General features: G+C 34.7%; 1 protein-coding gene across 1 annotated transcript in view; it reads left to right on the forward strand.

The window, feature by feature from the left end:
* HCN1 (hyperpolarization activated cyclic nucleotide gated potassium channel 1) overlaps positions 1-25947 on the forward strand; it is a 655526-nt gene extending 629579 nt beyond the window's left edge. Inside the window, exons 7-8 of the mRNA XM_074203552.1 lie at positions 21261-21425; positions 24831-25947. Coding sequence (XP_074059653.1) covers positions 21261-21425; positions 24831-25753 — 1088 coding nt within the window. The 3' untranslated portion in view covers positions 25754-25947. The remainder of the gene's footprint in view (positions 1-21260; positions 21426-24830) is intronic.
* The last annotated feature ends 326 nt before the right edge of the window (positions 25948-26273 follow it).

Consider the following 26273-nt stretch of genomic DNA (forward strand, 5'->3'; position numbering starts at 1 on the left):
TTCCCCATTTGAAGGACATCCAAATAATTTCCAATTCTTTGTCACCACAAACGGGGCTGCCATGAATATTTTTGTGCAAGTGATGTTTTTACCCTTTTTTCATCATCAATTCAGTAGTATTGCTGGATGAAAGGGTATGCATATTTTTGTCACCCTTTGGGCATAGTTCCAAATTGCTCTTCAGAAAATCTGTATGGGTTCACAGCGCCACCAACAATGTATTAGTGTCCCAGATTTCCCACATCCCTTCCAAGATTGGTCATTGTCCTTTCTGGTCATATTAGCCAGTCTGAGAGGTGTGAAGTGGTATCTCAGAGATGCTTTAATTTGCATTTCTCTAATAAGCAATGATACAGAACAATGTTCATATGACTATGGATCGCTTTGCTCAGCTTCAAATTGTCTTTGCGTATCCTTTGACCATTTGTCAATTGTGAAATGACTTTTTTTTGAAAATTTGACTAAGTTCTCTGCATATTTTAGAAACAAGGCCTTTGTCAGAAATATTAGTTGGAAAAATTGTTGCCCAATTTACTACATTTCTTTTGACCTTGGTTACAGTGGTTTTGTCTGTGCTAAAGTTTTTTTTTAATTTAATGTAATCAAAATTATCTAGTTTGTTTTTATTGATGTTCTCCATTTCTTACTTGGTCATAAACTGCATCCCTTTCCATAGATCTGAGAGGTAAACTACCCCCTCACTCTTCTAGTTTGCTTGTAATATTTTTATGTGTAAATTCAGTATCCATTTTGATCTTATCTTGGATTAGGGTGTGAGATGTTGGTCTAATCTAAGTTTCTTCCATACTAACTTCCAATTTTCCGAATAGTTTTTATCAAAAAGAGAGTTTTTATTTCAGTAGCTGGGCTCTGTGGATTTATCAAACAGTGGATTGCTATAATCATTTCTTGTTATTGCACCTAGTCTATTCCACTGATTAGCCAATATCATACAGTTTTGATGACTGATGCTTCATAATATAATTTTAGATCTGGTAAGGCTAAGCCACCTTCTTTTGCACTTTTTTTCATGGAATCCCTGGAAATTCTTAACTTTTTTATTTTTCCATTAAATTAACTTACAACTTTTTCTAACTCATTAAAGTAATATTTTTGGAATTTTCATTGGTAAGGCATTAAAACAAGTAGCTTAGTTTTGATAGAATTGTGATTTTTATTATATTAGCTAGCCCTATCTCTGAGCAGTTGATATTTGCCCAGTTATGTAAATCTTATTTTATTTGTGTGAGAAGTGTTTTGTAATTGTTTACAAAAAATGTTTGAGTCTACCTTGGCAGGTAGACTCCCAGGTATTTTATATTGTCTGAGGTTACTTTGAATTGGATCTTCCTGTTGTATCTTGCTAATGATATATAGAAATGTTGAGGATTTATGATATCCTGTGACTTTGCAAAAGTTTCTAATTATTTCTAGTAATTTTTTAGATGATGTTTTAGGATTCTCTAGAATCCTAAAACATCATCTAAAAAAAATCATGCCATCTGCAAAGAGTGAGAGTTTTGTCTCTTCCTTTCCAATTCTAATTCCTTCAATTTCTTTTTCTTCTATTATTGCTGAAGCAATTTCTAATACAATATTGAATAGTAGTGGTGATAATGGGCATACAAGGTTCACCCCTGATCTCATTGGGAATGCCTTTAGGCTATCCCCATTGCATATAATGCTTGTTGATGGTTTCAGATAGATACTGCTTATTATTCTGAGGAACAATCCATTTATTCCTACATTCTCTGGTGTTTTTAGTAGGAATGGGTGTTGTGTTTTGTCAAAAGATTTTTCAGCATCTATTGATATAGTCATATGATCTCTGATAGGTTTGTTATTGATATAATTAATTATACTAACAGTTTTCTTAATATTGACCCAACCCTGCATTCCTGGGATAAATCCTAACTGGTCATAGTGTATTTTCCTCAGGATAACTTGCAATCATTTTGCTTCTCTGTTTTAAATCTTCTTGGTTTAGATATAAGCACCATATTGGTGTCAAAAAAAAAGTTAGGCAGAGTTCCTTCTTCACCTATTTTTCCAAAGTGTTTATATGGAATTGGAACCAGTTGTTCCTCAAATTTTTGATAGAATTCACTTGTGAATCCATCTGACCCTAGAGATTTTTTCTTAGGGAAGTCAATAATGGCTTGCTGAATTTCTTTTTCTGAGACAGTGATATTTAGGTTTTTAATTACTTCTTTATTTAAACTGGGCAACATATTTTCGTAAATATTTTTCCATTTCACTTAGATTGTCAAATTCGTTGGCATAAAGTTGTACAAAATAATTCTGATTTGGGGCGGCTAGGTGGTATAGTGGATAAAGCACTGGCCCTGGAATCAGGAGTACCTGAGTTCAAATCTGGTCACAGACACTTAATAATTACCTACCTGTGTGGCCTTGGACAAGCCACTTAACCCTATTTGCCTTGCAAAAAAAGCCCTTAAAAATAATTCTGAATTATTACTTTAATTTCCTCCTCATTGGTCATGAGTTCACCTTTTTCATTTATAGTACTAGCAATTCAGATTTCTTCTTTCTTTTTTTTAAACCAAATTGACCAGAGGTTTATCAATTTTATTTTTTTCACAAAGCCAGCTCTTGGTTTTATTTATTAGTTCAATAGTTTTCTTGCTTTCAATTCTATTAATTTCTCCATTAATTTTGAGAATTTCTAATTTGATATTTACCTGGAAGTTTTAATTTGTTCTTTCTCTATTTGTTTTAGTCACCTATTTAGTTCATTGATTTCTTCTTTCTCTAATTTATTCATGTAAGCTTTTAAAGAAAGAATATATCCCCTGACAGCTGCCTTGTGTGTATCCCATAGGTTTTGGTATATCATCATTACTGTCATTATCAAGCATGAAATACGTATTTTTTTCTATAATTTGTTGCTTGATCCACTCATTCTTTAAAATGAGATTATTTACTTTCCAATTAGTTCTGAGTTCATATCTCCCTGGCCCAATATTGCCTATGATTTTTATTGCATTGTGATCTGAGAAAGATGTATTCACTATTTCTGCCTTTCTGCAGTTGATCATTAGATTTTTATGTCCTAGTACATGGTAAATTTTGTGTAATTGCCATGTACTGCAGAAAAAAAAGTATATTCCTTTCTATCCCCATTCAATTCCCTCCATAGGTCTCACATGTTTAGGTTTTCTAACAATCTATTTATCTCCTTAACTTCCTTCTTGTTTATTTTACGATTAGATTTATCTAAATCTGAGAGCAGGAGGTTGAGGTCTCCCACTAGTAGAGTTTTGCTGTCTATTTCTTTCTGTAGCTCTTTCAACATCTCCTCTAAGAATTTGGATGCTACACCATTGTGTGCATACATATTTAGTATTGAAATTACTTTATTGCCCATGTTACCTTTTAGAAGGATATAGTTTCCTTCCTTATCTCTTTTAACACTGTCTATTTTTGTACCTGCTGGGTCTAAGATAAGGATAGCTACCCCTGCTTTTTTTCACTTCAGCTGAAGCAAAATATAATTTAATCTTTAAATGAGTTTCTTATAAGCAGCATGTTGTTGGATTCTGGTTTTTAATCTACTCTGCTATTCGCTTACATATTAAGGGGGAGTTCATCCCATTAAATTCAAAGTTATAATTACTAATTCTTTATTGCCCTCCATGCTATCTTCCTTTTGTTGTATCTTCCCCCCCTTTCCCCTTTATCCACATTCCCCAGTGTTTTGTTTCTGAATTCTGTCACCTTCAGTGTGTTTGCCCTCTTATATCAATCCCCCTCCCCTTTCCCCTTCTTCCCTTCTTTCTGTTAGCTCCCCTTTTTCTCCCCCTCCTTCTCACTCCCATCCCCTTTTCCCCTTTCAATACTTGAAAGGTAAGATAAGTTCCTTAATTTAACTGAGTGTCTGTAAGTTAACTTTTAGCCAAGTCTGATGAGATGAAGATTCAGATGGTTCTCACTTCCTCCCTTATTCCTCTCTATTACAATAGGTCATTTTTTCTTCTTAATGTAATGATATTTACCCCTTAAGTCTCCCTCCATCCTCCCTTCTCCTTACTGTCCCCCTTTTTAAGGAGGTATTGTTTTTAAATCATTCTAGCTGAGTCACAGAAAATTTATGAGTGTCCATCACTTTTGGCTACGTTATTCTCTCTAATAGAGTTACAATTCTCAAGAGTTATGAGAATCTTTCTCCCAAGTGGATACATATAGCCAGTTTCATCTTATTGGAGAGCAGGTTTTTTTTTCCTTTACACTTTTTTAAATCTTTTCATGTGTCTCTTGAGCTTCCTCTTTGATATTCAAATTTTCTATTTAGCTCAGGGCTTTTCATCAGGAAATATTGGAAATCTCCCATTTCATTCAATGCCCATCTTTTCCCCTAGAAGAAAAGACTCAACTTTGCCAGATAGTGAATTCTTGGCTGTATTCCAAGATCTTTGGAATATCTCATTTCAGCCCTTCAATCCCTTAATGTTGATGCAGCCAGGTCCTATGTAATCCTTACTGTGGCTACTTGGTATTTAAATTGATTCTTTCTGACTGCTTGCAAGATTTTCTCTTTTTTTCCTGATAGTTCTGGAATTCAGCCACAACACTCTTTGGTGTTTTCATTTTAGGGTCCCTTTCTGGAGGGGGTTTATACATTCTTTCAATATTTATTTTGCCCTCTGCTTCCATGATATCAGGGAAATTTTCTATCCCTAAATACTGTAATATTAAGTCCAGCCTTTTTTTTTCTCTTCAATGTTTTCAGGAAGGTCTATAATTCTCAGATTGTCCCTTCTTGATCTGTTCTCAAGGTCAGTGGTTTTGCTGATGAGATATTTTACCTTTTCCTTCTATTTTGTTTATTTATTTTGATTATGTTTAACAGAATCTTGTTGTCTCATGAAGTCATTAGTTTCCACCAATTCCATTTTTTTAGAGAAGAATTTTCTTTATTTACCTTTTGCAACTCCTTTTCCAGTTGGTCAATTCTATTTTTCAAGGAGTTTACCATTTGCTCAAGTGTAGTTTTAAGAGAATCACTTTCTTTTTTCATTTTTCCAATTGAGGATTTCAGAGAATTATTTTCTTTTTGTATTTGTCCAATTGTATTTTCCAAAGATTTGTTCTTTTTGTTGCAACATGTTAATTTTCTCTTGAGTTTCTTTTTACTGTTTTTCCAATTGATTTTTAAACTCCTTCCTGATTTCTTCAAGGAAGTTTTTCTGGGTTGGAGTCCAATTTATACTCTCATCTGAAGTGCTAGATCTCTCTGGGTTAGAATCAATTATTTCTAAGTATTTCTCTATTATCTCCCCCCCTCTTCTGTCTAGGATCTTGTTTTGGGGGGGACTGGCTCTCAGAGGTTTTTTTCTGAACATCCTAGAGGTTTTGTTCACTTCGTTTAGTAATTCCAAGGGCCTGCCAGTAGGGAGCACTGTTTTATTGCTTTGGAGTGTTTGAGTTCCTCATCAGCAGGGTCTGAGTTGACCTTGAGCAATAGGCTGGGCCCTGGGGGGAGTTCATCTCTCTTTCCATTGAGTGAACTCTGTTGCCCATACCTGAACCTGAGGGGGTTGTTTATTGTTTGCTCTGGGAACAGGGCCCAGCTGAAAGTATGGAGCTCAGGTCCCTTGCCCAGCTGGTTGTCTTCCAGGCATGCTCTGAGACTCTTTGCTGGAACTCACCCTCATATAACTCCCCCCCCCCCTCAACAAAAATTCCTCAGCTAAAGTTGTATCTTGTATTCTGCCACTCACCAAAGTCTCTGACACTGAGGCTAGTCCTCTGGCTTCTGCCAGTTGCTCCTACTGGCTCTCTCCTCTCCTGGTTCACCCACGATCCCCTGAGATAGACCTTGTTGGCTAGCTCTTTGGCTAGCTTCTCTTTCTGGGTTTTGTGGATTGAATTTCTGTTAAGAGATTTCTTTCATGTTATTTTTGAGGGGTAAGAGGTGCACTTAACACAGTGCCTGTTTTCTCTCTTCCATCTTGGCTGGAAGTCTCCATTTCCACCTTCTCTCTTTTAACCCCTTCTTTACATTCTTGCAAGTATTTTAGTTCTGATCACCACCTTTTTCAATATACCTTTCCTTTTACCACTAACTCTCTCCCTTCTATTAACATAGTCCCTTTTTAAACTTTCTTTTCCCAACTGAATGATGACAATAAGGTCAAGGCTTTGTTTGCAACCACTGCCCCCATCTTGTTCTCCATTATCATAGTTCTTCCATGTCTCTTTTGGGTGGGATTATTTAACTCATTCAATATCCCTTCCTCTCCTTCCAATGCAATTTTCTTTTTCATCCTTTTACTTTTCTTTTTGAGGTATCATGCCATCAAAATCATCTTATATCTATACTCCCTGTCTCCTTGTACTTCTTCTAATTGTTCTTATAGTAATAAAAATGTTGAGTTACAAATATATTTTCTTGCCATAACAAAATATAAATAGTTTAATATTATTAAATTTCTTATATGTTCTCTTTTTTATCTTTTCAAGTTTCCCTTGAGTTGTACATGAATGTCATTTTTTATTTAACATGGTTCTTTTTATTAGAAATATCCATTTCTTTTATTTCATTAAATATCCATTTTCCCCCTAAAAGATTACCTTCAATTTTGCTGGATATATGATTAGATTGTAATCCTAACTCCTTCTGGTATATCATATCCAAAGCCCTCTGATTCTTTAATGTGAAAGCTGTCAAATCCTGTATAATCCTGATTATAGCTCCAGGATATTTGAATGGTTTCTTTTTTCCTGCTTGCCATAATTTCTCCTTGATCTGTGAGTACTAGAATCTGGCTGTAATGTTCCTGGGATCTTTTTATTTGAGTTCTTTCTTAGGTGATAATTGACAGATTGTTCCCATTTCTATTTTTTCCTCTGATTCTAATAAATCAGGGTTGTGTCCTTCAATAATTTCTTGAAAAAATATTGTCCAGTTTTTTTAATCTTGGTTTTCAGGTAGTCCACTAAATTTCATATTTTCTCTTCTGGATCTATTTTCTAGATCAGTTGATTTTCCCATTGAAAAATTTCAAATTTTCTTCTGTTTTTTTAATCAAATCTTGATATTTCATAGAATCACTACTTTCAATTTTTTAAGGAATTATTTTCTTTACTAAACACTGCTTTTTCCATTTGGCCAATTCTATTTTTAGGAAGTTATTTTTCATGATTCTCCTGCATTACTTTCATTTCTTTTAAAAATTCTTTTCAAGCTCTTTCAGGAATTCTTTTTAGACCTGAGTTTTCTTTGAGTTTTCACATGTAGCCATTTGATCTTTGAAATTATTCCTTGATTTTCTCAATCATCATACTCATTTTTCTATAGTCAAGCTATATTTCTCTCATTCTCTTTTTTATTGCTCTTTTTTTTCCTGCCTTTTTTGGTGCTTTGGTGTTTATATGAGAGAGCTGGATTCTGGTCCTACTTAATCCCAAGTTTGTTTGGTTTTTTGGTTGTGCTGGGGTTCTGTGTTTTATTGTTAGCTTTTATTGAGCTTAAGGGTTTAGATGCTTGCTTTTTTCTGGAGGGTAGGCTACCCTTCTGGCTTGCATTCAGGCATGGGCCATCCCCCCTGGATGTAGGGTTTAGCCGCTGACCTGCTTTAAGTGTAGCACCTTGAGGATGGGGTTGCTGTGATAACAGTCTTTCTGGTAGCTGTCCTTGAAGGAAATGCCTTGATGCTAGCCTGCCCCATGGGTGAGGTCCCACTGTAGGGTTGCTATTGAAACAGGGTCTCTCTGTTGGTAGATATTAGAGATAGAGTCTCTTAGTTTGCTAGCCCCAGGACATGGTTTATCTACTGGTCAGCAGAGGGGTCAAGGCCTAGCTGAAGGCTTGTACTGGGTGTGAGGGTCACTGGATTAGAACCTTATAGCTGCTCTACACAATTTGCTCACTTGACTAGGGGACTGCTGTTTGCAGGAGAGCTAGGCCCCAATGGTGAATTGCCCCAGGCTTGAAACCCTGCTGTATATTCTCTACCATACACTGCTCTACAGGTTGACTACTACTCCTGCTCTTGGTTCTCATTCCCTTTTCAGTCCCAGTGAGACTGAACTTTCCTGCCTAATTGTTCCCTAGATCACTTCTGAGGCTATTTTCTAGTTGACTGTAGGGGCTTTCTTCCTGCTCTGTCCTTTTGTCCCTAGAAGTACCAAATTTAGTACTTTTAAAAACCCTACAACCTTTAACAAAATGTTCTTTCCAATGTATCATGGTTAGTTTGAATTTCATTTTCAGTTGCTTAAATTTTAACCCCAAAATAATTTTATTTACAATGTGATCGACATTCATAAAGGCATATTCTAAAACTGAGGATATAAATGAAAGAAGAAATATGCATACCCTCAAGTTGTTTGCATATACTATGGTAAGTGTGAAGAACACAATTTGTATGGAGACAAGTAAATTCAAAATATTCAATAAAATAAATACTCATTTCCAGAGAGAGTACTTAGGTATTTTTTAAAAAGCAGTCAGCTTTTACTTAGATGGGAGTAGGTGGAGAGGTGGTGCACTATAGAGGTTTTCTTTTCTACATCACAAAGAGAAAGATCCTGGAATTGTAGATCCCATGGGGTTACAGCTCCCTCAACCAGGTCAAAACCCAAGACAGTTTTTTTTCCCCTTAGTATAAAATACTTTTGCTGAATTGTCAGGATTTTTGTCTCAATTCCTAACTTTACATGAATTCACACTCTATTCCCTTGACCAACTCTCCAAAATAAAAGAATGCTCATGCAAAATTATTTGGTTGTATAGTTAAATTAATTTACTTCAAATAAAAATTTACCATTAAGGACCGTTTTTGAAAGTTAAGGAGTTTGTGGAAAACAAAATTATCCTTGCCTCTAAATCCTATCTTCTCCAAAAACAACTTTTTCTTTAATTACTTTTCAAAATCAAATTCACTTTATTATTTAGGAGATCTTCTGTAATATATTCTTTTAAGATTTTACTTCCTTCTACAATCAGCAAGTGAATCAAATTCATCTTTGCCCTTTTTCCCTGTAACCTCCAAGTAATGTTGAGCACTTAATTAAATGCTGACTGAAATGCGTGTTTTATTTTTTCCTAGCAATGAAGCATATGAGGGAAATTGGTGGACAATGTTGTTATATTAAGACCTAGAGAAAACCAGATCACTCATAAATATTCCAGGAGAGCTTTAAAAATTAAACAGAAGAAAAATAATATAGAAAAACCTAAGCAAATCAACCATAAATTCCTCCATCAAGTCCAGAACTACAAAGAAAAGACACCCAGAATATTGTGCAAGAGTTCAACAGAAATAGACTGCAGGAGGTGTACAATCATATGTAAGCCCAGAAAGCAGTGCCCATTTCAGGGCAGCTTGTGACTTCTGGAGTCAGCAAATGATAAAGCCAGAGCAGCATCTAAACAACCTGTACTGGTCTAGGTAGCCTGAAACTGAACCACAATAGAAGACAAAGTCAGGGAATTCCTACAGAAGGAAGGTAGATGGCAAAAAAAAAAACTTATAGCCTTTAGGATGCAGTGGAAAGCAGAAGAAAAGTCATCTTTTGTATGATGTCCTTTGATAAAATAATGTCAGTTTCTGATATTGAACCACTTGAAAGTACCAATGACTTTGGTGGCAAGAACTTTCTTTTCTGGGTTTTCCATAGTTGTAATTGCAGAAAAGGCAAGTACTCATAGAAACAATTGACATCTTGCAGTTCTTTCAGGTTGAATTATGATAAAAAAAATAGGGGCAAAGATGCTTTGGGTAAATACCATAATCACATGAATAGATTTGCTTCCTAAGTATCTAGTGAATGTGTTTTACAGAAGGAATATTATTTTTGACTAAAACATTTTCCAGGAAGCTATTAAAGCATAGTATAGAACAACTGCTATCAAGTCAATATTTAAAATATGTTTATATTACCCAAAAGCTAAAAAGTGATTGATTTTTAGAAGGCAAATGCTTTTTAAGGCTATTTATAATTTAAAATATTTGATTAACTTTTTAAAAGCAAATTGTAGAGATTTAGAGTCAAAAGGAAAAAAAAAACTTATATTTGACAAAACACCACCAGTGAATTGAAAAGTGGTCAGTTGGATTTTTTTTAATTTCTGAAAGATAGGAATTTGGGGTCTTATTTTCTTATTGCTGACTTTTGAAAAAATTTCACACATATGTCATGTAAACTGCAGCATGCAGTTGGATAATAATACTTGTTCTTTCTATATAAAACAATTTTTTTGAAATTTGATGAAAGTATTTTAGAATTCCTGAGATAAATGGGTTTATTAGTTAGTTTGAGCTTGTTGAAGAAAGACACAATATGAATATATATAATAGTCAATCCACAAGCAGATTATTAACATTATTTTGATGAAGATAATTGCAAAAGCAATTCAAAATTCAATATTTCAAATTCTTAAAGTTCATGTGTTTCCTGTTCCCTCATATGTGGTTTTGTCTTTTAATCAAGTTTTCCCTATCTATCTACCATAGAAACTATACTTTTGCAGCTATATATCTTATATAAGAACAAGGAAAGTATTCCTGTGTACAACTGGAAAACAGTGATAAAAATAGGTAGATAAAAAGAAATGGAGAGAGTTTGAAGGCAACTAATCAAGAATAAATAATTCTAATTTATTTATGTTTTTATTTTTTATGTCCATATTTTATTTATCTATTTATTTGTTCATTTATTTGTGTGCATAGAAACTCACTGTAGAGGAAGATGATGTACACAGATAAATATCATACAAAATAGAATATGAGTATCATGTGATGTAGAAATCACTGCTAGATGGGTAGTTGAGGAAAGATTTTATGAAGAAAACAATATTTCATCTGAATTATGAATTAGGGATAAGATGTTAACATGCAAAAATGCAAATCCCAACTTTATGGTCATCAAAAACAGTTGCACTTTGCTATTTTTTAAAAGAAGAAAATGTCAAAACTTCTAACCCTAAGGCACTTAAAATTTAAGAAAGAAAAATGAACACTGAACAGGTCAAACTCCAGTGCAAAGACAGAAGATTGCCTGTGGAAGAAAGTAAAATATATTCTTAACCAATTAGAACTAAGAAGAACATGCTGATTTTAGTTTGAAAATCATTCAATTGAGTAATAAAACATAAGCAGTGTGCATAAGGAGAAAGGGGATGAAAAGAGGAGAAAATACATAGAGAAAAGCTTCAACATTGGAGCAGAAAAAGTACTGTGTGTTTGCAGTGACAAATGGATTTGACTTGCTGGACTAGAGATAGTTAACCAAGATGCAACAGGAAACTTCTAAAACTGTTAGAAGTAGAGTGAGAGGAACTCTGGAGCTTGTGATCAAGAATGATCTTCTATTTCAAGGAACTGAGATAATTAGAGTTTGACTTGATGTTGTCAAGTTGTATTCTGTATATGAAGTCTTTGAAACTGTCTCTCCTGATGACCTCAGGCACAAATAGATTTGATCTGATTGTTAAGTTGCAATCAGTAAATGTGGCTACTTCTGCAGTATATATTGTTCTAGGCTTTGGGGATGCAAAGAGGATTATTTTAAAAAATCCTGCCCTCAATGAGCTTATAACCCTGCTCAGAAAACAGCACACACACACACTCTCACACACACACACACAGACACATGCCAGTTCATCCAACTACATGCAAATCACGTGGTATGAGTTTATTTTTTTTTTGGTATGGACTAATTTTAAATATCAATTAAATGGATATCTCATTATGTATTGCAAGAAATATAAAATTGCATGATATGAAATAAATTCCATGAGATTATGGTGCTTTCCCATTTAATGAGAAATAAATTATTATATAAACTGTGATTACGTATTATTTTTCCCTAACTTGACTTTTCTCTATCCAGAATAGAAAGCAAATACTTTACAAGAAAAATAATTTGGATATGCAGACTTCCAAGAGCTAATTTTTGCCTGAATACTTTACTATGTGCTTTAAATACATCAAAAATGAAGTGTTCCTTACCTCTCCTATGGCTAACATTCTCTTGATAATAAAAACTGTTTGTAAAACACTTTTGGTAGAGGACCATTCTGATATAAATATAAAGGTGTTTTCCATCTTAAAAAGAACCCTGGATTAGGGTATCTAGTATTTTTCAAAAGCAGGATTTCAACTCAAGTTATTCTTGACCTCTAGGTCCATCACTCCTTCCAATAAAGACTGTATTCTCTTGCCTTGTCTCCTTGTTTCCAATGATATGCTTCAAAGTACTATTAGGTGAAACTTCAAATTCAATATAGTCAGAGGAGTGCTTGAGCCAACTCTAAAACTATCCTGAAAAAGGTCATTGTTAAATTTTCAGTATGAATAATTATTCTGTAGAAATGAATAGAAGTTATGAACTGTGGTTTGATTTGTTATTTTTATTGTTTATATATAAGGAAGTAGAGAAAATGTTAATGTAGATTGAACTAATAAATATGTTCCTAAAGTTTTCTTCCTCCCAGAGATCCAAGTTGTTAAAAATTTACCAGTACAAACCTGCTATCATTATAGGAGACAGAAAAAACTGATTGATTCATACAAAGATTAGCCAATTGCTTAGTCTTCATTAGAACTTTGCTCTTAATTGATGAGTTAGAAATTTATGAGGACTAATATCAAAATGATCATGCTGAAAGATGATTCTTCCTATTATAAATAAGCAATACTAGAGATGAAAAGATCAGAGATAATACGGAGAAAAGATTTGATGTTTCTCTATCAGGATGATTCAGTATTGTGTCTTGGTTCAGTTTGTATTTATATGTCAAATATCCAGGAAATTAAAAGAGTTCGGGGGGGGGGGGGAGGAAGTCATGAAACTATTCAGTTAAAACTGGAAAAAAACCTTAGAGATCATGTAGTCCAGAATATGAAAATGAGGGCCCAAAAATCTAAGTGACTTCTCCGTTAGGCAGTTAATAAGTTGCACAACTCTTTGAACCGAAATTGAACCTAAGACATAAGTTTGCGATTCCTATGTTTAATTTCCTCTGCAATGCCATTGTACTCTGGCCAGATTCAGTCATATTGTATTTATTCCTGGGCAAAACATTTTAAGAATGATTAAAGTTAAGAATGGATAGGAAATAGACTTGTGATTTCATCAATATCAGAAGCTTTGAAGTAAAATAATTTCCTCTATCAATAATTAAAAACAAATTTTCTGCAATAAATATTTTTAAAGAGTTGACTAGATCATTGGTCTTAACCAAAGGTTATAAATGTGTCTTTGGTGGTGTCTTGGCATGTGTCTTAGTAGAATTTGAACACAGATCTTATTAGCATTAAGGTTGACTCTCTGTCCACAATGCAATATTACATCCCAATATAGTCAGTAAGACTTCTTAAAATGTGTTAATAAACACCATGTTATCTGCTCAAGCCAGAGTATAGTGGCATGGCACAGAATCAGGAGTCTAGGTGATAAGTTCAAATCCAGCCTTTAAATAACAGATTGTTTTTATACACTGGTGGAGTCAGTACCCACATTAGAAAACTCAAAATAGTGATAAAAATCAAAATTCTTTCAGATAACCTTATATTGAAAAATAGAAATATGCTCAGAAAGAGATGATCAAGATGAGGAAAGACATGGAATCTCTGCCAAATAGGGTTGAATCAATTGAAGATATTTGCTCTAGAAAATAGAAGACTTAGAGGAATATGTTAACTGTCTTCAAATATTTGAAGAGTTGTCATATGGAATGTACTCTTAGAATATTAATACATGAACATATCTATTAAGGGTGTCATCCATGAATGAAAGATATGAAAAGGGAACAGGCATTTTCACAAATGAATCTTTTCAACAGACCATATCTTACTACATGAGTCACTGCAAAGTGCAGAGAAAACAAGACTGAGCTGCATTAATTATTTCTTGATTATTAAAGAACAAGAAACACAAAACATAATTGACATGTTAAAATAAAATAGAACTTTAAAGGATCTCTCTCTAGGAAAGAGAATAATCATCCATATATTCACAGAATGTTCCTTAATCAATACAGCCACAGACATGATTCTTTTCAAATATCTGCTAAACATGAACAATGAATATCAATTAAGGCATAGGAAGATGTTGACTTATCAAATATATTTGCCACTATTTGGGGGATGTTCTGAACTGAGTCTAAAAGGAAAAAAATACCTGTAAAATATGAGATTGTCTAAATCATTATGTCTGTGGATGTCACAGCCATAGTTTCACCAAAACCCATAATTTGACAAGACTGACTCAGGGAAATGGGTATTCAATCTATAAATCAATTTACAAATGTTTATTATGTTCCTGCTGTGTTAGACTCTGGGAATACAAAGACAGAAACAAAAATGTTCCTGCCTTCCAGGAGCTTACATGTTATTGAAAGAGAAACTTCTATATATGAAAGTATGTACAGGATCCATACAAGATGAATACAAGATACTTTGATGAGGTAGCACAATAACAGCTGGGGAATTTAGAGGGACTATATGTAGAAGGTGACATTTGAGTTGTATCATGAAAGATGCAATGAATGATATAAGGAGGGGATTAGGAGTAAGTGAAATCCCCACCTCAATACAGCCTGTGAAAAGGCAAAGATACAGGGGCATGAATGGAAGATTGAGTTCCAATTTGGATAAATTGTTTGAGTATGAAAAGGGAAATAATATGTGATTAGAATGGAAAGATAAGTTTGGGCCACATTTATGAAGAGTTTTAAATGCTAAACAGATGAGGGTTTTTTGATTTGTTTATTTATTTTTTAAATCCTAAAAGCAAAAGGGAACCATTAGATTTGGATTATGGCTTTGGCAAACCCAGATCTATACTTAAGAAAAATTACATAGTAATGTACATATGAATGTTTTTATGAAGAAATAAATAAATGAAAACATTTCTTCCCAGACTATGATACTCAATTATACAATGATTACATTGAGTTAGGGGTGGAGGGTTACCAAGCATGGTAAGGGAAATTCTTCAAATCCTTATTCACATGAAGGACCAGTCCTTATCAGTGAGATTTTGACTCTAATAGATTTATTTCCAGATAGTATGAAATGATCATCAAATTCATTTATCTTTGTTTTTAAGTTGGTTTTTACTTTATAATTATTGAATAATATTGAATCCCTATGCATTTGGGTTTTTTTATATCAAATCCCATTTTACATAAGTTTTTTCTATGTTTGAAATATCTCCCTACTAAATCGTGAAGTTCTGTAACAGCAAGGATTAGGTCTTCTTTAATCTTTGTCCCTTCTCCAGCTTCTAGCCCGTACTCTGGATCTCATAGTCTACAGCCACTGAATGAATGTTTCGTGAATTGAACTGAATACCCAAGCATAAAGTATATGCAAGTGTTTGCCTTTTACATGATTAACCAATTAGTAAATGCCTGGTGAATTGAACAGTAACTGCCCAAGGGATCTAGGAAGAATTTGGCCTATTCTAACCTAAAATATACTTGCAAATTGGCTTGTTTTCTTCTGCTGAACAACCATTTGGAAATTCATTCCCTTCCCCATCTCCCTCCCAGATCACCAGAGCTTCCAGAAGCAATTTAATTATCCATTTTGGTAGTAAGGACATCATAGGGAATGCTGCCAAATCCTCCAGGATTTTTGTTTTTTGGGGTTGTTTTTTTTTTTTTTGCATTATACACATGGCCCATAAAACTCACAGATGTGTTATGAGGCTTAATTAAAGAATGTTTATAAAGCACTTGGCAGGTTCTAGCACATTGGGGAGATACCCAGTAGGATAACAGGGCATAATAGTATCTATAAAATTGAAAATAGGCTTCTAAGTAGGTTTTAGGATCTGTCCTAGAATATGGAGTATTCTATCTAGAGACAGAAGAAGCTTGGGGATAATCTCCTCTAATTCCCTGAATTTTGAGATAAAGAAAGACTCAAGCAAACTGCCTATCCAGTGTCACACATCTAGTTAAATGGTAGACATGGAGCTAATTTGGGCCATTCTACTCACATCTTATTGCCTTCCACTGAAATATTACTCAGTTTTGCAAAGTACAGAAAGGATTCATATAACAGGAACAAAGAAAAATGAAAAAGGTAGAAGTTCACCACTTAGTTATGGTTTACAATTTTCATAGGAAGACAAAACAAATAAGATGCAGTAAGAAGAAAAATTATATTATGGTATATAACATAGTCTAACATATAAATAAATATATTAATTGCATATAAAGTGTAAGAATAGTATATAGAAAGTACACGTGAGGGGAAAGAGAATAATAGCATGAGTTATTTGATAATTGAATTCACCCTCTACAACCAATAGGACTGTGATATGCCTCCTAGAATCATTCAATGAATGATCTTCTTGGTGCTGATGGCTTTGAAATGATAATAATAATAACAATAACAACAGCAATTCACAAATATATGGTCATAAACATTTACAAAGTCATTTTCTTTCCAACAATCTTTTGAGGTAGATGGTGAAAGTATTATTATTATCTCAACTTTACAGATTGTCACACTGAGATTTATAAAGTAAAATGTGGAAGGTCATATGGTTAGTAAGTAGTGGAATTGTGACATAAACACTGGTCATCTGAATGCAAATTCAGTGGAATTTCTGGTGGTTAATCAAATGTACCATTTATAGCATCAAACAATTTTTGTGCCATTTTCATAATCTAGAATATACCTAAAATCAATAGTGAATGATGTTTATTAACAGATAAAATGTATCATTAATTTGGAAATTATAATAATAATGATGATGATCAATCATATAACACTTTATGTTTTGAAAAACTCTTTGCAAATATTATATAATTTGATTGAAAACCCAATTCATAGTCCTTTGGAATTTTAAAAATAAATAATATTTTTTACTGTTGTTAAATATAACTTTTCTTATGCCTAGCATTTGTAATATCCAAACTTCCAGTAAGGGATTTCTAAATATCAAGTTGAATATTTTGAGTATGTCTTTCACATTATCCAATAATCTTTTTACTTATTAGTTCTACTTCTGAGTAGCTAATTAAGAGTTGCTGGAGGGTGTTGAATGTCAACAAACAAAAGAAAGTGAAGGGTTCCTTTTTTATATTTGAAAGCTTTATTTTAATTTCGGATAAATTAAATTTGGCTGTGACTTTCAAGGTCTGTTGAAAAAGGTGTTGAATCAAAATTTATTAATATGTATATGTGTATGAAAAAACACAATAAATGAGGAAATGAATATACACATATATATTCATTTCCTCTGTCATTGTATTTTATATATATATATATATACATACCACAATGGTGTTATATATCTATGTCATCTATATCTATATCTATCTATATCTATATCATCTATATCTATATCTATATCTATATCTATATCCATATATATATATATGAATAGAGAGACAAAGAGACAGAGAGTCTGAGTTAAATAGTGAAACAGAGACAGAGACAAACAGAGATAAAGGAGAAAGAGAGAAGACTCATATAAGTAATCAAACAGTTTATTTAGTAGGAAAATTACTTGACTCATTAGCTAATATTAAAGAAAAGAAGGTCACTACTTTTCTATTAGTATATCAAAGTTAAAATCATAAATTGTTAAAGCAGAGGGATCTTACTATGAGGATTCAAACAACCAGCACTTGTACTGATGAAGAAAGTGTAGCCAGAGTGATTTAAGTGGAATCTCAAAGGTCATAATTTTAATAAGTGACAGAGTAGGGACTCCTGAATCATTGTATAATGCACAATCTCTGCAAGAACAGAATTCTCTCTTTTATGACCACAGATTGGACCCTTAACTTGACCAGGCATCTTGAAAAGTGGCACTAGTCTAATTAAAACATTGAAAAACCATCATCACCATCAGAAAATAATTCAAAGAACATGTTCTACTCTTAGTGAACATGTTAACTTTGTAAAACAAGGATAGGACATTTTATTTCATATGATCACAGAATTTGAAGAATTAAATAATGCAAATTGATATTTCAAGTCTCAGGAACGACATAAATTTAAAATTAAGATAATTAAATTTTGGAGGAGATCCGTGATTCCATTGGTCTAGAGAATGACTACATGTCAAAAATCCTCACATCAAAACAGGCAACTTGTTTGTAACAAGACAAGAATTAAAATGAATTAGAACTGCTTAGAACTGTTTCTCTCAAATTAAATTAAATTTCTAAGAAATTAAATGGAATTTTCTGAGGCCAGTGACTTAGAGCAAACCTTAAGGATAAGATCTTATTTAACAAAGCATATGAAAATATATTAGACAAGATACAAACATGGTTTTAATACTCAAAGTAAGCATTTTTAAGTAATCAATCAACAATATTTATTTGACACTGATTATGTGATGTTCTCTCTGAAAGATATAGTAGATGCAAATGCAAAAAATGAAATTATTCTAATTTTCAAAGGTCATAGATATGGATAGGCAGGAGGTACCTGAGTCTATCTAGTCCAAATCTTGCACTTAACATATAAGTAAAACAAAGCTCTGGAAGGTGATGTACAAGTAACAATTTCTTCTGATTTTTTTCCAGAGTCATATAGGTTGTAACAAGTGGAGGCAGAATTTGAACTCAAATCATAAAATCATAGGATAATTAATTTAGATTTCAGAGACCACCTAGTCTAATATATGAGTTAAAATGATTTGCCCTAGATCAAATATATTGTTTTAAAGGAATATCATGGGACACCCGAGTTACGCTTCTTTTCTCTGTACCGTACCGTCTTTAAAATGTGTTCTCAGTAGTACTGATAAAGTATAACATAATTATAATCAAAATTTTTCTCATTATTATCATCATTAACATCAGCATAATTGTAGTCATCATCTTTATCACTATTACATCATCATCATCTTCATCATCATCATCATTATAGTTGACACTGCCTTACGGCTGTAAATAATTTAACTTGATCACATTTACTGATTTAGAATAGCAATCTCTGGAGTTATGAATCTAAATCTTATTCTTGTTATTCTACTGTGTGACACTTTGCTCTGGGTCCCAGGGTACACATTTGCAAAAATTATGATCATAATGCCATTGTTATGCCATGTTCACGTTATCCACTTTCTTATAACAATTAGGCAAAAAATTCTGAGATTCATGGAATGAAGAGATCAGTGTTTACATAATTTTGTTTCTATATATTAGGTTTGAAAGTTTGGGTTTTGGAATGAAATTTTATTCCCTTTAGAAAGAGAGGATCTTTCAGGGTTCCTGGTTTAGTAAAATAGATACAGGTGTTTTCTTTTGACTAAAATATAGATTTCCCAAAAGCTGGTCTAATATTGGGTCACATTTCACTAAACCAAAAGATTTATGATTTTACCAATAAAAATCACCATAGGAGTCTTGCCCACACCAATTTGGAGTATTTAAAATGCGAATGCACTTTGGGAACACTCTAGCCATATAATGACAGCTACACAAGGAAGGAACTAATTAGAACTCTCTTCCAGTTGTGCTAGATCACAGGAAATATCAAGCTTGTTATTTTTCACAGACCTTGCATCTATTTAAAGGAAATGAATCTTATACCCATATTTTCAGAAACTCCAGAGAAATTATAGCAGAAGGTGCATGATGAGGTTTTTTATTTTGGCTTTTAAAAAAATGTCCTTAATAACTACATATGTACGAAACTCCTAAACTGGTTATGAGACTATTGAAGCCAAATTAATGATCTTTCTGTCTCCAGTCATATCATACACTCCTGGATTAGGGACCAAGTTCTATATGGATTTCTATATCAACCACAATTCCGGACTTACACATCATAGATTACTATTTATTTTTGGAAATGATTTGGTTTTGTGGAACCCAAGGAAATCAATGAAAAAACATTGCAGATCTTCCAGTGGAAAAGGAAAGGCAAATCTTTCTTTGCTGATTACTTTGGGTTGTCCATTTGCATGCATGAATCCATATTGTACTGTGTAGTATAGTATAAGAGGCAGCTGGATGCCTCTGTGGAGAGAATGCTGGGCCTGCAATCAGGAAGACCTGATTTCAAATCCAGCCTCAGATCCTTATTATCTCTGTGGTCCTCAACAAGTCACTTCATCTCTATTTGCCTTAAATCACTAGACAAAAAAAATGACAAAACTGTTCAGTGTCCTTGCCAAGAAAATCACATGGGCATTATTGGTGTGTTCATAGGGTCAGGAAAAGTGAATACTACTGAACAAATGAACAACAACTAATACTATAATGCATTCATTTGAATTATCTTTACTGAGTGCATATCATGGGCAAGGCTCATGCTAGAAATTGGAAAGAGAATAAAAAAATGTTGTTGCACTATCAAACCCCAAAGAGTAAATCCTACACTGAGAGCAGGGAAGGAACATTGGAGAGGTCATCTGGCCCATCATTTGGCCAATCAATAAAGTGGCCCTGGGAGGTCAACCAACTTGTCCTGAATCACCCTCAGAACTTCTGCTTCCAAACCAAACTCTTCAGGTCACTGTCTTCGTCAACTAGTAAAGGAGAAAGGACATTACTTACAATACAGAGTAAAGTAATGAATTCTCAGGAAAGAAAATGACCTTGTATCTGAGTTTGGAGAGGTTACTTCTGGGTGTAAATTGGAGGAAACTTCTTCCCCAGAAAAAACAAAAACAACAAAAAAAAACAGGATTCAGGAGGAGATTTAACCTAAGTTTAATCATGAAAGAAGACATTTATATTATTTGTTATATTTATCTTCTTCAAACTTCTGAAGAAGTAGCATTTGCTGTCTCTTTTCTAAGTACAAGAGACTGTTTTGAAGACAATGAGTATTTTGCCTTTTAATATCCAGATCTTATCATTTCCAGCTTCTTCAAGTTTCTGGAAGGAAGGATTTTGTTTGTTTGTGCCTTTCTTCAAATTTGCATTTAACATAGTGTTGGTGCCAAAAGCTTTAAAAAAATGTGTTTTGGGGCAGCTAGGTGGCACAGTGGACAGAGCACCAGCCCTGGAGTTAGGAGTACCTGAGTTCAAATCCAGCCTCAGACACTTATTAATTATCTAGTTGTGTGGCCTTGAGCAAGCCAGTTAACCCCATTGCCTTGCAAAAAATCTAAAAAAAAATGCATTCAAAACTGATGAGAATACTCAAAAAGAATCATCTATTCCATTGGTGCCAATAACAACTCGAGCAACTATACCACTGATGTTGCTTGGCTAGCGATTATGGTTAGTGAAAATATTTTAGAATTTCTTAAGAACTTACTGGATGTTTTTTATCAAATGCTTATTTCTTTTGCTTCAACAGAAATTTGCCTTTTGACAAAAGGCCGCCGCACAGCCAGTGTCCGAGCTGATACTTACTGTCGCCTCTACTCTCTGTCTGTGGATAATTTCAATGAGGTGTTGGAGGAGTACCCCATGATGAGGAGAGCCTTTGAAACAGTGGCAATTGACCGACTAGATCGGATAGGTACTTTTTTATTGCTGTCTTACTGACCAAGGCAATTTTATTTTTGTTTAGTGGACTCAAAGTATCCATGGACTTAGGTTGGTGTATTGCCTAGTGAATAGAAAAAAAAAAATTCTGACAATTATCTACCAAGTTCTCAAACTTTGTTTGAAATTTTATTCTGCATGCTACAGGTTTAATTTTCTTTTATTTTTGCTAGCTATACAATCTGCTTTCCACAGCGATGCCAACACTGTATGATTCTTCAGGTAATTCAAAAAAATAATAAAGTTCTATGAAGCTATCCAAATAGAACTAAAATGTTCAATAGACTCAAGCCTGAATCTACACTACAGACAAAAACTGTATCTGGGGGCTTATACCAATATGGTTTTTTTTCAGAGAGATTTGGCTCTACAATTAGAAAGTCAAAAAAAAGAGAACATAAATAGCCCCAATGGAGAATATGGAAATAACTGTAGTGTAGACAAAGGTGGGAGTAGCCTTTTTAGAGGTATACAACATTGGTACTATTCCTTGCTGATATTTAACTCTTTTGTTAAAATCTCCTACACTATTAGAACACTATCTTTTAGTTATAGTGATGTCAAAACTTTAATCACTTTAATACTCCAATGGGTCTGAGATCTCTTCAGTGTGATATTGCTTCCACTGGTGCCGATCACAACCCATCCATGTCTTCTCACCCTGCCCTCTTCCTGTCCATGTCTTATGTCTTTGTCTTTCTATAGATTGTCCATGTGAATGGGGATTGGGATCTGCTAGAGCAAACTCTGGTTCTTTTTATTCAATTTTTTCAAGAGATAAAGACTGGACCTTTGATTTAATTGATATAGGCAACTCCCTCTACCAATGCAGGTCAGCACCATCTCTGCAATTTTTAGTCTTGAAGGGGTTGCCCAGATTAGAGCACTGAGAAATTAAGTGGCATGCCTAGGGTCTCAGGATATATGGCAGAATTCAGAACTCTAAAACTTCTCTTGGTGATTCTAAGCTTAGTTCTCTATCCACAATGCAAGAGTGCCTCTCAATTTCTTAAAAGATGGTTTAAATAATTGTCATTTTAAATTTTGTTTTAAGCACTGATGCAAAATACCCTATCTATGCAAGCTACTTTCAAAAGAGAATTTGGGATGGTAGCATCACTAAGTAGAAACCACAGGGTTTTTACTCCTAACCTCATTGATGTACAAAGCTTTATTTCCTTCTTTTCCTTGTGCTTCCTGTGAGAATCCCAGCTTGCATAATAGTTTGAGATTTAGATGTTAAGGCATTCTATTTTATTCAGACCTTCCACCATACATTGGGAAATATTCTTGTGACTGATAATAAGGAATAGTTATGCGGGAAAATAGAATGTCAGTAAATAATGAAGAGAGTATGCCTTGAAGCATGCTTGTTTGTACGCAAATATGCTTGAGGTGGAAGTCTTCTCTTGTCCCTGATTGTATTGGAATTAGTTGAGGGAAACAGAATCTCACTTGTGTATCTAACTAAACACCTAAGGAAGCAGCATTAACATTTTAAAAGAATTGACATAATATGTTAAAAACTTATACTTTTCAAAGTATCAAAGAGAAAAGGAGAAGCAGAGTTTGGAACTAACCAGTATCTATTGCTGACTGATTAAACATTGTTTTGCAAGTAGAAATATCCAAACACAGGGCATAAAATAAACCCAGCAGTTTGATGGTGCCTAAGCATCAAGCTCCTCACCTTTCCTGTTTCTAAATTGTGAAACTATGTCAACAGAGAAGTAATGAGACATGGCCCAAAGGAGCCCTCTTCAGCTGAGCCAGGTTCATCTCAACTCTAACACACACACACACACACACACACACACACACACACACACACACACACACACACACCATCTATATGACCCTAGGCAAGACAAACAGAACCTCTCAGTGACCTAGGCAACTCTCTGGGAGGATAGATTTCAACTTCCATCTTCATTGTTAAGGAGTTTCTTCACTAGGTGCTCACTAACAGGACCCATTCGTCCTCATTTTGCACAGATTCTTCAGCAGGGACCAGGAATCAATGAAGGTTTACTGAACTGCTGATGGATTATGGACCAGAGAAGTCACTGATACTTAAAACATTAAAATAAAGCAATGTAAAAGAAAGGGGAAAGTCAAAAGGGGAAGAAACAAATAAGTATTTATTTATATTTATATAGCACCAACTATGGGCCAGATTCTATACAGATAATCTTATTTGATGCAAATGAATGAATATCCCTTTCAATCTTACTTGACAGTCAGTGAGGAGGCATAAGTTCTCAGATGAGGAAATGATGAAACTAATGCTAAGCAACTAGGTGTGACAAAAATAAAGAGCCCCTGTATAGCAGTCACAGAAGCATCATTCCTCCTGGTTTCGTAGTCACTGTTTATAGATATCTAATTAGTTTCTGGAAATATGCTATGCAAGCATCTGTATTTAATACTTCTAGAAGAGTTCAGCCTTGAGGAAATTAGGACAATTTGATCAGTAGACAGATAGAATTTTTATCTGAATATTAAAAATGTAATTGGTTTTTCATATATAGTTCAGAAAATACAAACACACTATCCTACCATTTTAATGAGATGTCCCATTTACATGAAGAGCAGCATTCCATTTTGAGTAGGTCGGTGACCTTTATAAAAAATATGCAATATGCCTCTGATTTAGAAATCTATCAATCACAAATATTATAATATTGAGTATTAATTAATTTTATTAATGACATAATTAAAAATACCATTTTTCCTGCCTCTAGTCAAGGCACTATTTCTGGTATATCTGTAATTCCACACCACAGTAAGTACAATTTTTGGAGAAATTGATGACGATGATGTTAAATAATCATAATAATCAAAAATAAAAGAGCTAGAGTAGAATAGTAATTTGTCTCTGAGTTATTTCTATGTGAATTCTATTTAAAATAAAAGAAGGTTCGTAATAATGATAATGGTAACATGAGGGAGCCATCCTGCCTCTGACACATACTTGCTATACACATAGATATCTTCTCAGTGTTCTAGATAGCTCTCTAAAGTCTTATTGACAGAAGAGTTGCCACTTTTCATTGGTTGATAGACTTCCTCCATCAAAAGTTTCCTACATTAATATAGATCAACATTTATCTCATCTCCCAACCCAAATACAGATCACATCTATAGTACTTTAATGGGCAAGAAAAAAAACTTTTCTCATAACAATTCTCCCAAGGAAAAAAAAAAATACAAGTATTATTATTATCTCTTTTACAGAAACAAAAACCAACTAAGTCTCAGGGAGCTTAAGAGCATTGTAAAGATCATTCCAGGCTTAGGTCGTCAGGAGCAGCCTCAGTCTGCCTTGTCATCCTTGACGTGGACGTTTTCCTAACCTTCTGCTTGCTTCTGTTGACAGGAAAGAAGAATTCGATTCTTCTGCAGAAGTTCCAGAAGGATCTGAATACTGGTGTTTTCAACAATCAGGAGAATGAGATCCTGAAACAGATCGTGAAGCACGACAGGGAAATGGTCCAGGCCATCCCCCCGATCAATCTCCCTCAAATGCCGACTCTGAATTCCACCACTTCGACCACCACTCCATCCTCCCGACTGCGGACACAATCTCCTCCCGTTTACACAGCGACCAGCCTGTCTCACAGCAACCTGCATTCCCCAAGCCCCAGCACGCAGACCCCCCAGCAAGCTGTCATCCTGTCCCCTTGCTCCTACACCGCGGCCGTCTGCAGCCCTCCAGTCCAGAGCCCTCTGGCAGCTCGAACTTTCCAGTACGCCTCCCCGACCGCATCCCAGCTGTCGCTGATGCAGCAGCAGCCGCCTGCCCCCCAGCCCCCCCAGCAGCCCCCGTCCCAGCAGCCCCAGCCCCCACCCCAGCCTCTGCCGCAGCAGCCGCAGCCCCAGCAGCAGCCGCAGACCCCCACCATCTCCTCCCAGAAAAACGAGGTGCACAGGAGTACCCAGGCTCTCCACAACACCAACCTGAGCCGAGAGGTCAGACCCCTCTCCGCCTCCCAGCCCTCTCTGCCTCATGAGATCTCCACTCTGATTTCCAGACCTCACCCCACTGTAGGAGAGTCTCTAGCTTCCATCCCGCAGCCTGTCTCTGCCGTCCACAGCGCAGGCCTTCAGGCCGGGGCCAGGGGCAGTGTCCCCCAGAGAGTCACCCTCTTCCGACAGATGTCTTCGGGGGCAATCCCTCCCAATCGCGGAGGAGCCGTCCCAGCCCCCCCACCAGCGGCAGCTACCCTTCAGAGAGATGCCTCCACAGTCTTAAGTACAGATCCAGAAGGAGACAAACCACGATTTGCTTCAAATTTATGATCTTTGTTGATTGTGCAAGCAGAAAGTACTGTGATAAACTGAGACTCCCCCACCCCCCCCAGAAACTATTTTAATCTATGTCCTGAATAGGTCCCTGTAGTCTACTCTGAAGAAATATTTTAGACAGCTCTATCCAACATACAAAATGTAAATATATATACATATATACATAATATACATATATATATTTAAAGTTCCCCAAAGAAATTTAAAAGACCTGTTTAGCATTCAGTGTTATGTCTTCATTTCTTTAAATCATTAAAGAACTCTAAATTTTGTTGTAAGATTATTTATTTTTAACCTTCATTGACTCAGAAATTCCTTTGATATATGTATCTCTCATACTTTATGAAGAATTCTTAAATGGAATGAAAAAATCAAATCACCATAACCTTCCTAGGGGAAAAGACAATGTTAACTCTGATAAGAATTTAATTTTTAAGAAGGTAATTCAAATGAGCTAGTGAACAGCAACTTAAAGGGTTTTTTTCTTTTTTAAATTTTCATTAGTGGCATTTCC

This window comes from Macrotis lagotis, chromosome X, assembly GCF_037893015.1.
Source record: "Macrotis lagotis isolate mMagLag1 chromosome X, bilby.v1.9.chrom.fasta, whole genome shotgun sequence".
NCBI classification, from domain to species: Eukaryota; Metazoa; Chordata; class Mammalia; order Peramelemorphia; family Peramelidae; genus Macrotis; species Macrotis lagotis.